Genomic DNA, 17093 nt, shown 5'->3' with positions numbered 1-17093 from the left:
AGACATTTTCACACACAGTTCACATCCAAAAAAGTCAGCACTAGCAGCTACTCACCTGTCCAGAAGAAACAGTGCAACCTCAGCGTCCGATTTAAAAAAGTTCAGTTCTTTAAGTTCTCTTCACCTTTCAAAAGTCTTCCCGATAACTATTCGTGTCTTTGAATAAACACGATGGTATTCCCTCGCCCTAATCCTCCTCTTGGGGATTGACTCAGGCATGTTCGATTTCTCTTGTTCGTTGATATAATAGACGCTGGTTTCTTCGCCTGCTGCCGTGCACGAGCGCAAAACCTCACAACACCCGCCCCTGTCGGGGATTGGTTGGAAGTTGGAACACTGTTTATTTTGATTCTGAGTGGTGGTTGTACCCATTTGTTTTTGTGTACAGATCTCAGAACCTAGGCTGCCTACAGAGACGAATTTTTTTGACAGCCTGCTTATGGGGCGGGCAGCTAGCGGATCGGTAGGAAAGATTAGACTAATGTGATCATTTATTTTTGGGCCTGAAACCGCTGATACAACCTTTAAGCAGCGAGTTATGTCGTTGTACGGGAAACACACCCCTGAGCAGTTGTGTATCGCCTGAAATGAGTTCCCTGCAATATTTCGGTCCCTAGATATGGCCTTATTCAACGTGCGTCTGTGGGATTTTCATCTGTTTTATCATCAAGCAGGTGTAAAAAGTAACAGCACACCTTGATTCCCAAATCTCACAACCCATATTTGCTCTCATATATTGTCAAAATAAACCAGACCAGTGATTTTCATAATGAATGCACATTGTATTTTGCATATGTGTTATTGTTTTAATTAATGATGAAACAATCATTAATTAAAACGATAACAGCTTTTGTTTTGTACATAACATTTCTTTAACATACTATACATTTTGTCTAGAAACCGTTTGACATGTAAAGTTCCTAAAATAAACTTTTCTTACTTTCATGTACAGAGAATCGTCCTCCCTGCTGGACGGCGTTTCACCGCTTGGTGGTTTGGCAATGCAGAGGAAATAATGGCAAACACTTCCTGTTCTCTCTCTGTCTCACATGTTTTGTGCTTTGGCTGTGTGCAAGAAAAGAGTGAAACGTTCCAAAGAAAAGAAAAGAAATCCAAGCTGCAAATGTCATATCAGTCCCAGTTCAAGGCGATCAAGCCCAGCTTCACCTTCTGGTCCAAGATTCCCCCAATTAAATGTCTTTTAGTGGATAATGTCAGAAAGAGCAGAGACTCAAAAGCCCTCTTCTCATGTTAAGGGAAGGTCTTTACATCTCTGTATATCTCATATAAATATACTCTTCAGTGTTTGAATTGTTTCTTATTATAAAACTAACATCGTTAAACTTGTACACATGTGCGTTATAATCAGGCTCAGACAGAATCTGCAGGCTCATTGAAAAATTTACCTGTGGCAACATTTCTGCAAAATGCAAAATATGTACCAATACATACATATCGCTGCAGAACAGAAATCTATTCGAAATTAACATTAGAGGGAGTAAAACAGCAATCACTTTTAATCCTTTTCATACAAATGTATGATTACAGGGGCAGATTATGGATTAATAAAGACTTTTCACTTGTTTCTTGCAAAATATTATAACCTCAAAACACTTTTTAGCCTATGTGGTAAGCAGGACAGGGACAAGAGCCGTGGGAATGGAGCGAGGCCGGTGGTGCGAGGGTTAATGAGCATCACATGCGCGCCACACCGGTCTTGAGTCCCACGGAGGAGCTCCGTAAGGATAAAAGGAGGAGTGACGACAGTGCAAGACGAGAGAGGACCAAGCCTGGGACATTTATGTTGTGTTTTATTATGTCGCCCTCACTGACGACAGCTGTTTTTACTTTCATTTTGTTGTTTGTTTATTTTGTCATTAAAGTTACATTGATTCCTGCCTCATCCTTCCCTGAGCCTTTAAACATTGCTAGACCATAGTGCATGATTTGTATTTTCAATACATTTTGGAGTATGCATCACATAACTAGTTTCATATGTTTGGTTTTTCTGACATACTAAGCTTGCTTGGTAGCTCAGCTGGTACTTCCGATGTAGAACGTTTTGGTACGAATCCTGTGAAACACAAGTTACGACAAAAGAGCTCAAAGACTTATAGAAACAAGCTAAAATTTCATGGTTGCTTCAGGCATTGTGTTTTTATGTCACATTTGCTTTTGTTAACACTATCGGGTAGGTTTACGGTTTAGTCTAGGTGTTCTTTATTTTAAAAAGCGATGGAGCATTAACCTTTAATCGCCACTTACTCTGACAATTCAGAACTGCGGTGATACGTACAAAACCAATGTAATAAAACAGTGCCAGATTCACTTAGCCCCAAACATTTAGCCCAACTCAATGGGGATTTCACTTTAAAACTGTTGCGAAACGTGAACAACGCAATGTATTATCATTTCGCAGAAATGTTGCCACAGGTTTGTTTTTGGGCTGGGATGGAATCTGCCCCACACACCCCAAAGTTTTTAAAGTCAACATCAAACACCATTGGCAAACCATTTTACCTCCATGATGTGACACTTTACATACTGAAACACAATGAGAAAAAAATATATAGGACTTGATTTCATCCCTCAGGAACTGACGGGATGGTGAATTATTGAGCCAGGTGGTTGGAAGGGAGTACTTGCAGAGAATATATCCTGCTTTCTGTTTATTTATGTTTACTTTCCCTGTTGCCATTTGTTTTTTCTTGTTTTAAGCATAAACCTTCCTAAATTTCCACAAAAAAACTAAACTTCCTAAATAAATTTTTGCTTAAAACCGGATAAAACAACTTTCCAATGGGGGAAAGAAAAGTAAAATTAATTCAAGAGGATACAGTAAATTCTCTGAAAACAAGTTTTTTTTTTACTTATGAAATTTTGCTTTTCAAGTCCCTTTCAGCTGCGTCCACACTACAAGCGACAAAGCGACACGATACCATTCATTTCAATGGAAGGTGGGCGATTTCCGGCGTCACGAGCGACAGTGCCCATTGGTGCCTGAATGGGGCGTGTCCAGCGACGTGAAAAAGTTGAGATATGTTCAACTTTATGCAAATGAAGAGCGACTTTCGGGAGCGACAACCACTAGGAGTGAAGTCAGTGGAGTGCGCGTGAACAGAGTCTGCCCAAGGCAATAAGAATGAGAAGCTCATTTTAGCAGTCAGAAACTGTCCTATAATTTATGATGTCTCTGTACATACGGTGGTATTCGCTCTGCTGCCTCCGAGCCTGAATGGTTTTGTGAACTCAGAACTCAGATAGAACTCAGGCATTTGCCCGTTTGCTGCAGTTAAACAGTAGCGAATGCAAAGAGCACTCGCTGTTTATCGTTCATCTTTAGTATTATGCATTTTATGTACTGATTCCATTTATATTTAGACTTTTCCTTACAAAATGTTTGTTTGTAACAGCAATAAACAGATTTGTTCTACAACATGGACTAACATCCATGAATGTCACTCACAAACATAACTAGGCAACCAGTAGTGGGAACGCCCACGGGCGACCTCCCCGCTAGCCTGCAGCGACAAACTCGCCTGTAATGTGAAAGCAGCTTTAGATGTTAAATGTTTATATTGAAAAACAAGATAAAGTAGTGATGAAAAAATGAATTATTGCAGTATAATGACGTCAGCTGAAAAGTAAAGTAGTGTTAGAGGTTGTTTCAAGTTATTCCCTTTGGATGAAAGATTACAATACATTTCTCATTATAATAATGTGCCCTGGCGAATCATTCACTATAAAAATCAATCAATCTCGGTTTCATATTGACTTCAAATCCATTCCACTGATTCCCGAACTTCCCCAAAAAAGGACAGATTCTCTCCAGGCCTGGTTATAATTGACCCCTCGCCAGCCCTACCTAAGCAACTGTTGCTGTGTACCATGAGCTTGCAGACAAGCTTTTATTCCATTGTAATGCAAGTGTTTGAATAGTTTTAAATTAATTTTCCAATCATTAAATAAACCTTGAGTTAAATAAATTAAACTCATTCCCAAATCAACATGTAGGACGTAAGAAAAAAACTTGCCAAAAATAACCTTAAGTTTGAATTTTTTAAATACATATCTAAAAAAAATCTTAAAACAAGACAAATCTTCTTAAGAAGAATATAGGTAAATACTGCATATACGCGTTCTGTCTTACTTCTTACTTTACTTCTGTTTGCAATGCACTGACAGATTTAGCTTCTTTAGTAAATGTATCTGGTATCAACCATCCAGATTTTTAAGTATTTTAACTGAAAGCAAGTCAAAATACTAATCAAGAATAATGTTTTTTACAGTGTACTGTTGTTCCAAAATAAATGTATGTTTCTTACTTTCTTAAATGTCATCTCATATATTGATTTGGTAGCGGTTCTGCTCATGTATACTAATGTGATCAGCTGTAATTGCTTTCCTCTTTTCAGTGATTGTAAGAATTTGGCAGTCTCTGTTCACAGTCTCACAGTTTTTAATCAATTTACTGTGTAATTTATCAGTTTCGGATCAAAAACGGCAGATAAAAGAACCTCTGCAATGCCACGCTTCATTCCAGCCCACGTAAGAAAAATATCCAATCCATTTTTACCACTTCATGAGCTCCTTTTACTAACAATTGCACCATTCTTGTCAAATATGTCTGAGTGAGCAACAGTAACAAAGGCAGGCGGAGCTTAGCAAAGGGTCAAATGAGGTTTTAGTGCACTTTTAGAGAAGCACTTTGACCCTTTGCTCCCCTACATAATTTAAAAGTGCTTGTGAATTGGATATGATGAAATAGTTATACGACTGAGTGAACCATTACACGGATTACTGAAACCAGACGGTGTCAATTTACAGTATTGCTGTAAGAAAAATGAAATGAACATTATGCAAACATTAAAATGGTAACAATGCAAAAAATGTGTCAGAAATCTGTAAACGTAGATAAAAAGGAATTATGTAGAAGGGAAAAAAGGTTCAATCCCAATGGCCACATAGCATTAAGGCTACAGCCACGAATCAAATCAACGACAGCTCTGTCAGGTGCGCTATATTACACAAAGGCATGTTTCCGCCCGGCAGAGAAGATTAGCTTCTACATTCTGAGTGGGTGTCAGAAAGTGAGCGAGGCTTCTGTTTCAGCACATACTGTAATCCTGGGCATGTGGAAAGTGGGTGTCCTGTGCTAGAGGCGGTGGAGTTGTGTTCGCCTGTGTCAGCGTCAACCGCTCTGAATGTACTTCTTAATAACCACGCAGCCGTGTCTAAAGAGTGGGCAGGGCAGGCTCTGCTGCAGAGTCCACACATTGGCACAGGGGTCGAAGGCCTCCATGGTTCCCAGAGCCGGGCCCTCACTGCTCACAATGCCACCGGTCGCGTAGATCTTCCCATCCAGGACAACCGCACTGGAAAATAAGTTATTAGAGAACTGGTTCAGTTTCTCACTTTCTTTCTTTGTAAAATTGATTTTCACTTTGACAAACAAACAGAAATAAAAGAACCACATAGTACCTGACTGGAGGAAAAACAATAATTAATTAATAGTTTATATAATAATAATAATAACAAATAATAATAATAATAACAATAATAAAAATCTTAACAATTACAATAGGTTTTCAGCACTCCGTGCTTTAAACCCTAACCATATTTTTTAAACGGTACATAAAAAAATATAACAATAATATAAAATATAACAAGAAAAATAACACTAATAAAAAACTAATAAAAAAAAAACCTAATATCAAACTAGACAACTCTCAGCCTAACAATAAACTGAAACAAAAAATTTAACAAAAAATTTTACACTCATAAATTGCTCAAATTACACAAGTAACACATTGCGTTACTAAAGACTAAAATAGTATTTTCTTGGAAACCATACACCAATAATCTTTGTTTTATTTACACATTGTAGTCTGTTAACCGATTACAAATTACATGAAAATGATTGTAGTTAGTAACTTTGCGTCATAAGTAATTTTACAAAATTAACAGAATGCATAGCTGATATAAAAAACTGGATTACTAGTAATTTGGAACTACTTAACTCTGAAAAAACTAATTATTGGACAAAAAACGTCCTCACGTAATAACCTAGAATACTGTCTAACACTTGATGGCTGCTCTGTCAAACCTTTGTCGTCGGTTAGGAACCTGGGTGTGCTCTTTGATACCAATCTTTCATTTGAAAGCCACGTTTCTAGTATCTGTAAAACCGCATTCTTCCATCTTAAAAATATATCTAAATTACGTCATATGCTCTCAATGAAAAATTCGGAACAATTAGTTCATGTGTTCATGACATCAAGGCTAGATTATTGTAATGCTCTACTTGGTGGTTGCCCTGCACGTTTAATAAACAAACTACAGCTGTTCCAAAACGCAGCAGCTCGAGTTCTTACCAGAACCAGGAAGTATGACCTTATTAGCCCGGTTCTGTCAACACTGCATTATCTCCCTATTAAAGGACAATTCCGACCAAAAATGAACCTAGGGCTAAAAAACACATGGGTACAGAGTCCACCGCTCTCTGGGATGCGTTTTCATGATAATCGAATGTACCCAGTTTTAACGTTAGTTTTAATTTAACCAAAGATCAGATTATAACGCTAGTGTATAAAGACTTTTCACTTGTTTCTTGCAAAATATCATAACCTCAAAACACTTTTTAGCCACATTCTATAATTGCCATCTTTGGAAAACAGTCTCGACCAGCCGAACCACAAACGCCGTGCTACGTGAGCTGAACTGTGACTATCGACGTAGCATGGCGAAGTTGACTTGACTTGACTAACATAATCTATCATATTACACATTTTAGGTAAAGCATTCTGCCTATTTTTAATTGCTTATCACATATATTGGAATAGGATTATTTTTGTACCACACTGATATAAAATACAAAGATAAAGAAAAATATATTCCATTATTTGTCATCAACATTAAGTGCATAAACATAACATAACATACTGTGTCCCAAATTAGGTTTGTGATGGAACTGCAGGTGGTTTATTAATGAACAGCTAATTAATTAATTACATAATTTAAAATGAAAGAAAAAATAAATACTTTTAAATTAAAAACAGCAGCAACAACAACAAAAAATATTTAATAATTTCTTTACCTGCATGTCATGAAACCAATAACAACTGTGAACATGTGAATGTGTTGATACAATTTTCTAAATATTAACTTACAATCTCAAGGGGATTTAAAAAAAAAAAGATGTTAAAGGGGTTCGTCTGCCAAAAAAATGCATTTGTGTACACTTTTAAGCAGAGCACACAACCAATTGTCAAAACCAAGGGGGTTAAATCATATTAATCTTAATGCAAATTCTTGTTTCTTTGTTCAGATGTGGACAGAAGAAAGTGCTAAAATACTCTGGCAGTGTTTGAGTTGTGAATTGGCACCAGAATCATTTCATTCACTCAGATTCTTGACCCTAGTTATTTTAAAAAAATTTCTGGATTTCTTACCACATACATAAGCATAATGATAAAGATTATGTTTCCATTTGCCATCTTATATAAAGTCTTTGCATTGTAAAACTGTTGGATGAGACAAATCATCTACCTACTAATCTTCTCTTGGGCCGTATTAATTTCAAGCCCTTGACATGTTTCAAAATGTTAATGCGGAAACTCATGCGAGTGTGACTGTAACTGACATGTCGTTTCTGGAAAACATATTTGTATCGCAAATACACAGCAGAAGTGTAAAAGGTGCCTGTCTGTGCTTTAGGGGGATGTGATGCACTAGCGATTGTTCTGAGGCTCGTTCGTGCTTTATCTGCTGCTGAGATAATTTTTGCCTCTGCTGCGAATAGCAATCAGCAGTGAAAGCAAATTGGGCCCAAAGCCCGACCCTGGGGGACACCGAATAAATAGCAAATAGAGCAGGCTTTTGTGTAAACTGGAACACATCACTTTAACAATGTGCTTTTCTCAGCTTGATCCATCTGCACTTACTTGAGGATGGTTGTTAATGCTCATTTTCTTCATTAACATTAGCAGTTATGTGGTGAGAATAGCTTTTTTGGAATATTCAAAAGCAACTGCAACAATTACATACATATGTTGCTAAATGAATAACTTCAAAAACCATAAAAACAACTGTCAAAGCACTAAAACCTAAAGACAAACGCGTTTTAGACAGCTGGAGTAGGGTACTGTAAAAAAGGATAATCCAAGGCTAGCTGTACATTAAAGGATTTTAAGCATTTTGAATGTGTAGCGCATTAAAATAGTTAAATTTAGTAGCAAAGTAAATTTTTTAATAAAAGTCACAGGGCAGTGTTGACAAGTTTCTGTGCTCCTGTTTATTGTGTGCAGCGTGTGACAGCAAGTGACGTGTGTGTGCGCACTTCAATGAGAACAGCGCAGTAATACAGAGCGGTGATTGAACTGACTTGGAACTGCATTAAACGGTTTTATTGCACACCTTCCAGTCAATCAGAATCATGTACTCAGACAGACCATGGTATAAGATACGATTAAAAAAGGCTTTAAAAAGCAAGCATCAAGAACGCTTTTTGATTAACTAAAACCAAAAAGACTCTAACCGTGACAATAAACGGAACATTTAATCTGAAGAAAAGTGGTGCTTGTCAGTGCAAAACTTGCTACTATGAGGTATTGCAAGGTGTTCATATGAACTATCCTCAACAAGACACGTGACTTGAGGTATAATTCATATCTGTAGTAAACTTATTTCCTAGTCTAGGGACCTTTTTGACTAATAAAGTGCTTGAAACTATATAAAGACCATGTTACACCAACATTCTTCCCTCAAATGTTGTCCAAACTAGGCAAACACAGTTGTGTGCACAAAGAATTTGAAATAAAAAAATATTGCTGAAATGTTGTGGGTTGTAAGTTTGCTGGACATTTGTTTTAATATCGTTTGATTTGAAATGCTTTGTTCAACACTGAACTGACTTCAGCTGAATAAAGACACTATTCATTTTTTAGAGATTCTTTACAGCAGAATTAAATTCTGTTTGCATCATTGATTTTTATTTTCCAGTTTGTTACTGTAAAGCTGCTTTGAAACAATTTGTATTGTATAAAGTACTATATAAATAAAGGTAACTTGACATTATTGCTAGAATATACATTCAAAATGACAGATAAATGTATTGTCTTACTAGAAAATTTACTGAACAAGAAATCAGTAGTTGACTAGACTAATTTATTGGCTGGATGTGGCAGACTTATGCACTAAATATCTATTCAGCTGTATTCAAAGAACCATGAATGCACAAGAATGTTTTTAAGTAACCATGACTAACTAACTTTTCTTACAGCTGAAAAACTCTCAATCAAGTTTTCTCCAAGGACTGATGATGGTCTGCAGCTTAATTTTCAGACTCATTTGTGGTTAACATGCTGGTTTTACCTGCAGAACTGCCTGGAGTGGTTCATGTTGGGTCCTGCTTTGATGTTCCCTTTCTTGGGGTCGTAGATGGTGGTGGCTCTGGCGTATGCTCCTCCCAGAATGAAGACATATCCATTCAGAGTCACAGCCGGGGCGTATTTGTTATCTGAACAATGGCAAAATAAAACAGAAGTCACCACTAATCCATTTTAAGTCCATAAGGTCAGGAATATCCAGCATGCAAAGATGTAAACGTGAATGAAAGATCATGACGATTTTTCCCCTTCTGGAATAATGTGCACTGATGAATCATTCACAATAAGACCAGAAACGCATATTAAAGTAAATAAGGTTAAATTATTGTATGTTGCTTCAGAAGAATCTCTTGTAAATGCATCACACCTCAAATTAACTTGTAAACAAGATTACAACGCACATTTTAGAATAGAGACAAGCAATTTTTACGGGTTTATTACGTTTCATTCATTAAGAAAGGCACCTGAATAGATTATTAATTTCAACAATATACAAGTATTAGAGTAACATCTGGGGTCATTCTGTCAACTGTCCAAATGTAAATCAATAGCCCTGTTCAAGCACATTATGTTGGCATGAATACGGTTAACTTCTTTGATTTAAGTAATCAAGCAGGAGAAAACACATAAATAATTGATGAGTGGCAAATAATTTAATTTAATTCACATTCAACCCAGCAGCTGTGACATCAACCTCAGCCGCTGAAGAGAGACGCGAGAACATTGAGCTAATTAAATCTTGAGCCTTTCAGATTTGGAGTGAGACCTCCCGGGAAGAACAGATATTACGGATAATGTAAAAAGAATAGAGAAAGGCGGAGGGAAGGTTAACAAATAATGGTCAGAAATAAAAGCGTGCTTGCAGATCCATGTGCAATGAGCAATACTGAAAACTAAACAAGAGAAATATTTGATTTCACTTAATCTATCAAAGCTAAGCAGTGCCCTAAGTACAAGACAAATATGAGGAGATTACCACAGTCCAAGAGTAAATCTCACAAAAACTTGTTAAGAACCCGGTCATGTTTTACCTCACAATAAAAATAAATCAATAAAAAAAATTGAAATTCTTTCAAAAAACACACACACACACACACACACACACACACACACACACACACACACACACACACACACACACACACACACACACACACACACACACACACACACACACACACACACACACACACACACACACACACACACACTTATTATTATTAAATTTTTTTTTTTTTTTCATTAACGAGTAGTTGGAAAGGTGGTACCTAATAATGTCGCCAATGAGAGAGTATATATATATATATATATATATATATATATATATATATATATATATGCGGCATAATACATGTATCATAATACATAATCATGTTTTGCTTGGTCCAAAGTTACAGTTGGATTTTGTCCTTAGCGTAAAGGTTGAGAGGTCCATCTATCACTGTGTTCGTAGAGTTAGTTTGTGGAGTAAATATATTGGCTATAATCAGCCAGTGGCACTGATCCTCAACAAACTCGTCTCCATTCTGGCGTGATGACTCCGAATCTTCATCCAGATGGAACTGAAAAAATATTCTGAATGTTCCAATCCAATCTGACTTCTGACCTGTAATGCTCCCTGAATCATAATCATAAACTGTTCGTTCATTGGCCACAGGAGAACTGGCCCCCGACTGAGCCTGGGTTCTCCCAAGGTTTTTTTCTCCATTCTGTCACCTGATGGAGTTTTGGTTTCTTTTCACCGTCGCCTTTGGCTTTTGGCTTGCTTAGTGGGGGACATTTAATATTCAACAATATTATTGATCTGCCTGCATTGACACCATTATATGACTGATATGAGCTGGACGATGACATCACTGTTTTCTTCAGAGTGGCTATATACAGGTCCTTCTCAAAAAATTAGTATATTATGATAAAGTTCATTATTTTCCATAATGTAATGATAAAAATTAAACTTTCATATATTTTAGATTCAATGCAAACCAACTGAAATATTTCAGGTCTTTTATTGTTTTAACACTGATGATTTTGGCATACAGCTCATGAAAACCCAAAATTCCTATCTCAAAAAATTAGCATATTTCATCCGACTAATAAAAGAAGTGTTTTTAATACAAAAAAAAAAAGTCAACCTTCAAATAATTATGTTCAGTTATGCACTCAATACTTGGGCGGGAATCCTTTTGCAGAAATGACTGCTTCAATGCGGTGTGGTATGGAGGCAATCAGCCTGTGGCACTGCTGAGGTGTTATGGAGGCCCAGGATGCTTCGATAGCGGCCTTAAGCTCATCCAGAGTGTTGGGTTTTGCGTCTCTCAACTTTCTCTTCACAATATCCCAGAGATTCTCTATGGGGTTCAGGTCAGGAGAGTTGACAGGCCAATTGAGCACAGTAATACCATGGTCAGTAAACCATTTACCAGTGGTTTTGGCACTGTGAGCAGGTGCTGAAAAATGAAATCTTCATCACCATAAAGCTTTTCAGCAGATGGAAGCATGAAGTGCTCCAAAATCTCCTGATAGCTAGCTGCATTGACCCTGCCCTTGATTAAACACAGTGGACCAACACCAGCAGCTGACATGGCACCCCAGACCATCACTGACTGTGGGTTCCTCGACACTGGACTTCAGGCATTTTGGCATTTCCTTCTCCCCAGTCTTCCTCCAGACTCTGGCACCTTGATTTCCGAATGACATGCAAAATTTGCTTTCATCCGAAAAAAGTACTTTGGACCACTGAGCAACAGTCCAGTGCTGTTTCTCTGTAGCCCAGGTCAGGCGCTTCTGCCGCTGTTTCTGGTTAAAAAGTGGCTTGACCTGGGGAATGTGGCACCTGTAGCCCATTTCCTGCACACGCCTATGCAAGGTGGCTCTGGATGTTTCTACTCCAGACTCAGTCCACTGCTTCCGCAGGTCCCCCAAGGTCTGGAATCGGTCCTTCTCCACAATCTTCCTCAGGGTCCGGTCACCTCTTCTCGTTGTGCAGCGTTTTTTGCCACACTTTTTCCTTCCCAGAGACTTCCCACTGAGGTGCCTTGATACAGCACTCTGGGAACAGCCTATTTGTTCAGAAATTTCTTTCTGTGTCTTACCCTCTTGCTTGAGGGTGTCAATGATGGCCTTCTGGACAGCAGTCAGGTCGGCAGTCTTACCCATGATTGCGGTTTTGAGTAATGAAACAGCCTGAGAGTTTTTAAAAGCCTCAGGAATCTTTTGCAGGTGTTTAGAGTTAATTAGTTGATTCAGATGATTAGGTTAATAGCTCGTTTAGAGACCCTTTTCATGATATGCTAATATTTTGAGATAGGAATTTGGGGTTTTCATGAGCTGTATGCCAAAATCATCAGTATTGAAACAATAAAAGACCTGAAATATTTCAGTTGGTTTGCAATGAATCTAAAATAAATGAAAGTTTAATTTGTATCATTACATTTTGGAAAATAATGAACTTTATCACAATATGCTAATTTTTTGAGAAGGACCTGTATATATAAATTAACTAAATTCATATCTTTTTTACAACAAAAATGAACCATCACTGAACTTACTTAAGCTGGACCATGAAGCGATTTCCTTCAAGATCTGCTTTACAGCAGAAAGAAACTTTGTTGCATTATTTTCCTGTTATCACTGTAAAGCTGCTTTGAAACAATCTGTATTGTAAAACGACCTATATAAATAAAGGTGACTTGATTTGACAATAACCTGTGTACACAGCTTTTTTTTTTTTCAAATGGCGAGAGGTGTTTTGCGTGTGTTCAGCCAATCAGCGTACACTAATGTCACTGGTAGTTCCTGTTTTGCTGGGTTAGACCCTAATCTGAAGTAGGAGCAAATTTAGTTCCCCCAAAAGGAGTTCCTAGAACTAAAATCGTTCCTAGTTCCCGCGGTACGAACACGCCACAAAACGGGTAATTCCATCTGGTTTGAAAGGCCCTATATATACACATACATTTACCGGCCACTTTATTAGGTGTATTCAACTGCTCGGTAACGCAAATATCTAATCAGCCAATCACATGCATTAAGGCATTTAGACAAAGGCAAGACAATCTGCTAAAGTTCTGAACTGAGCATCGGAATGGGGAAGAAAGGTGATTTAAGTGACTTTGAAGGTGGCATTGTTGTTGCTGGTGTCAGACGGGCTGCTGATCTACTTGGTTTTTCACGCACAACTATTTCTAGGTTCTACAGAGAATCGTCCGAAAAAGAGAAATTATAGAGTGAGCAGCAGTTCTGTGGTCGAAAATGCCTTGTTGATGCCAGAGGTCAGAGAAGAATGGCTAGACTGGTTCAAGCAGATAGAAAGGCAACAGTAACTCAAATAATGCATTTGCTACACCTTGAAGCAGATGGGCAACAAAAGCAGATCTCACCGAGTGCCACTCCTTTTAGCTGAGAACAGGAAACTGAGACTACAATTCACACCGCCTCACCAAGATTGGACAATAGAAGACTGGAGAAGCGCTGGCTGGTCTGATGAGTCTCAATTTCTGCGGCGACATTCAGATGGTAGGGTTAAAATTTGGTGTAAACATGAAAGCATGGATCCATACTCCTTGGATCCTACCCTGACACAGTGACCAGATCTCAATCTAATAGATTTGCAAGTGCAGCTGACAAAGCTATTATTTGAAGCTATTATTGCGCGGGGTGGCGATGGCGCAGTGGATAAGACACATGCCTTTGGTGTGAGAGACCCGGGTTCGAATCCACTATGAGACACCAATGTGTCCCTGAGCAAGACACTTAACCTCTAGATGCTCCAGAGGCGTGCGACCTCTGAAATATAGCAATTGTAAGTCGCTTTGGATAAAAGCGTCAGCTAAATGAATAAATGTAAATGTATTATGTCAATATGGACCAAAATCTCTGAGATATGTTTCTAGCACCTTGCTAAATCTATGCCACAATGAATTAATACAGTTCTGAAGGCAAAAGCGGATCCAACCCGGTATTAGCAAGGTGCACCGAATAAAGTGGCCAGCAGTTAACTTTTAAACCGAGTTAAATGTGGGAAGATTAGGCAGATCACTGACTGTCAACTGAGAGACCATACTCTTACTGCCGACTGACCAAATCACTCATATGAAGCTTCTCCATGGCAGATCTTACTGTTGTTCAGTGTTCAGTGAACCACACAAAATACTATTCTAAATTATTTTTATATATTTTTCAAGTTAAAATATCTAAAAATCCTTAAAAATAAGATGTAATTACTTCAGAAGCAACATTGCATACATCCTTTTAGGGTATAAATCATGGGTCGTTCATCTGAACACATATGAATGCACATTCCTTCTGAAATCACAAAGCGTTTAGCCTGTGAACTCATCGAGGCAAATTACGCATTAGGCTCCGGCCAGTGTGCAATAGACGATTCGGGTGACAATTTTATGACACCCAGAGGTTCAACAGGCAACAAGACACCGAGCTTCACAGAGATGAGTTACCACGCGTTTAATGTATATACGATCCAAAGCAACAAGCAACAATTCGATGACGAATTAATTCCCTTAGAAGTTATCCTGGGAACCTATATATTCTGGACAATTTGTAGAGGAATGTTGAATCATAATTCGTTATGATTTGATATATATAATTGATCTATTTTTGCCAATATGTGGGATGATAAATCCGATGTATTCAGTCGTTCATACAGATTGGCAACGATTTATCCCTTTTTTGATATACATATCCCCAAAGCCTGACCCAGGTTTTCGTTACATCCTTAAGACTTGTTTTTTTTAAGTTGCCAATCACCGCCAGTATTTTTGATAATTTTCACGAAATTTTCAAGGCCCCTAAAATATTTTGTTGTATGTTTTTGTCAAAGACCACATCCAGATCGGATTCAGAACTATGTACAGAACATAGATGCAGTAGATTGAGTAGATCGAGTTCATCAACACCCTCAATGGTTTCACACTCCTAAAGCTCGTCCTGGTTTGGCATTTCATTCGGTAATACAGTTTTGATTTGTATGCGGTTTAATGTTGATGATCGTGTTATTTTACATAGGCTATGCATCTTGCTAACATATAATATCACTTGTTTCTGCTTCACCTGTGTTTTGATCAGGAGATACAGTACTCTTTCAGAAGATGTGTAATAGCACCCCCTACCACACAACAGTGAATGCTGGGAAGTGTTGTCTCATAAGTTACGAAAATTTCCATCAATGGTGGGGAAAGAGTTTATTTTCTTGCAGTGCATGGGAATTTTTGTGTATTTAAGATTGTTTTTAAGGTATAGTTTTAAGTAAAATGTATATTTTTATAAAAATCTATTTTTATATATCTATACACTAACTTTTTTTCCTCGCATACATACAATTAAATAAAATGCTATTTTTGTTAAAGGATTATTTGATGAATAGAAAGTACAAAAGAACAGCATTTATTTGTAATAGAAATCTTTTGTAACAGTATAAAAGTAACTCATAATCAATTAATTAAAGGGGTCACATGATGCTTTTTAATGTTTTCCTTTTCCTTTAGTGTGAAATGTTTCTGTTTATGCATGTATATGATCTGCAAAGTTACAAAGCTCAGTCTTCCAAAAAGAGATTTAGTCTATCTAACAGAGAACACAGATTCCTGCCTAAAACGCCTTGATCAAGATCCAGATATTATTACCTCGAACCCCTACTTCACAATGTGAAATATTAGTAAATAAGTATGCTGAAGGCATACGCAAAGAAAAAAGACAATGCTTCAGTGAATTGTAGTGTTGTCGTCATGTCCCGGAGACACTTTGTTTGGATGTAAAAGCAAAATCACTTTGTTAGGCCTTCCAAAAACGGATGGAATTAGGAAGGTAAAGATTTATTTAGGTGTTCTTGAGCAGTACAAACCAAAAGCTTGCTTGTGCACAGTGAATTTTACAGAGGACAGCTTCCTGAAACTGGGAGATTACAACACCGGCTATATAGGCCTACAAAGACTACAGCATTACATTTCCAACAAATGCTTGAGGTGTTTGGCCAATCACAATTCACTGGGTCTGTTGGCCAATCAAAACAAAAGGAAGGGATTTGTAGAAATCATATCATTTCCGACTGGGAATAGAGGAGCAGCAATAATGTACAGTATGGAAAAAAAATCTTTTTTTTTTTTTTTTACATTAAAGCATGTTAACCTATACTATTTACCCAATAAACAAAATAATAAACTTTTAAAATAGCGTCATATGGCCCCTTTAATTTTTTGATGAATAAAAGTATTAACTAAAAAATAAATCTTACTGATTCCAGACTTTTGGTCAAGTGTAGCAGACACTTTATAATACTTACGAGGTTAATAGTCTTTATCAAGGGTACAATTGTGTTCTAGTCTTTGGGTTTGAACCAGCAAAATGTTTGCTACCTACCTATCTCTTCAACCTCTAAGCTGTACTGTCCTACGCTGCAATTACTACTAGGCCATTTTAATATGCTTCAAAGGGGTTTTAGTTGCTTTATTACTGTTGACCGTTTCCATGGCTTTATCGATTGAGGAATAAGCTAAATAACAAGACAATGAAGACTGAGGAGCTTTGTATTTGAGACTTTGCTGGTTCTTACACAAACACAGCTGCAATAAACATATGATCCCTGGGCCACTATGTCCATAGTGATATAAAAATCAATAAGAGCCTCACAGTCCATGGCAACATCAAAGTCAATAAGCACCCAGGCTGAGATGACGTTACCGGCCGAAACCCTCA

General features: G+C 37.5%; 1 protein-coding gene across 1 annotated transcript in view; it reads right to left on the bottom strand.

The window, feature by feature from the left end:
* Positions 1-761: 761 nt before the first annotated feature.
* Positions 762-17093, bottom strand: part of LOC143740068 (kelch-like protein 29) — a 462524-nt gene continuing 446192 nt past the window's right edge. Inside the window, exons 13-14 of the mRNA XM_077232146.1 lie at positions 9373-9517; positions 762-5375 (exon numbers count right to left, since the gene is read on the bottom strand). Coding sequence (XP_077088261.1) covers positions 5192-5375; positions 9373-9517 — 329 coding nt within the window. The 3' untranslated portion in view covers positions 762-5191. The remainder of the gene's footprint in view (positions 5376-9372; positions 9518-17093) is intronic.

The sequence above is a fragment of the Siphateles boraxobius genome, unplaced genomic scaffold (assembly GCF_051911475.1).
Source record: "Siphateles boraxobius isolate OS27281-9 unplaced genomic scaffold, OSU_SipBor_1 164, whole genome shotgun sequence".
Lineage (NCBI taxonomy): Eukaryota > Metazoa > Chordata > Actinopteri > Cypriniformes > Leuciscidae > Siphateles > Siphateles boraxobius.
This window is presented reverse-complemented; position numbering and strand designations above follow the sequence as displayed.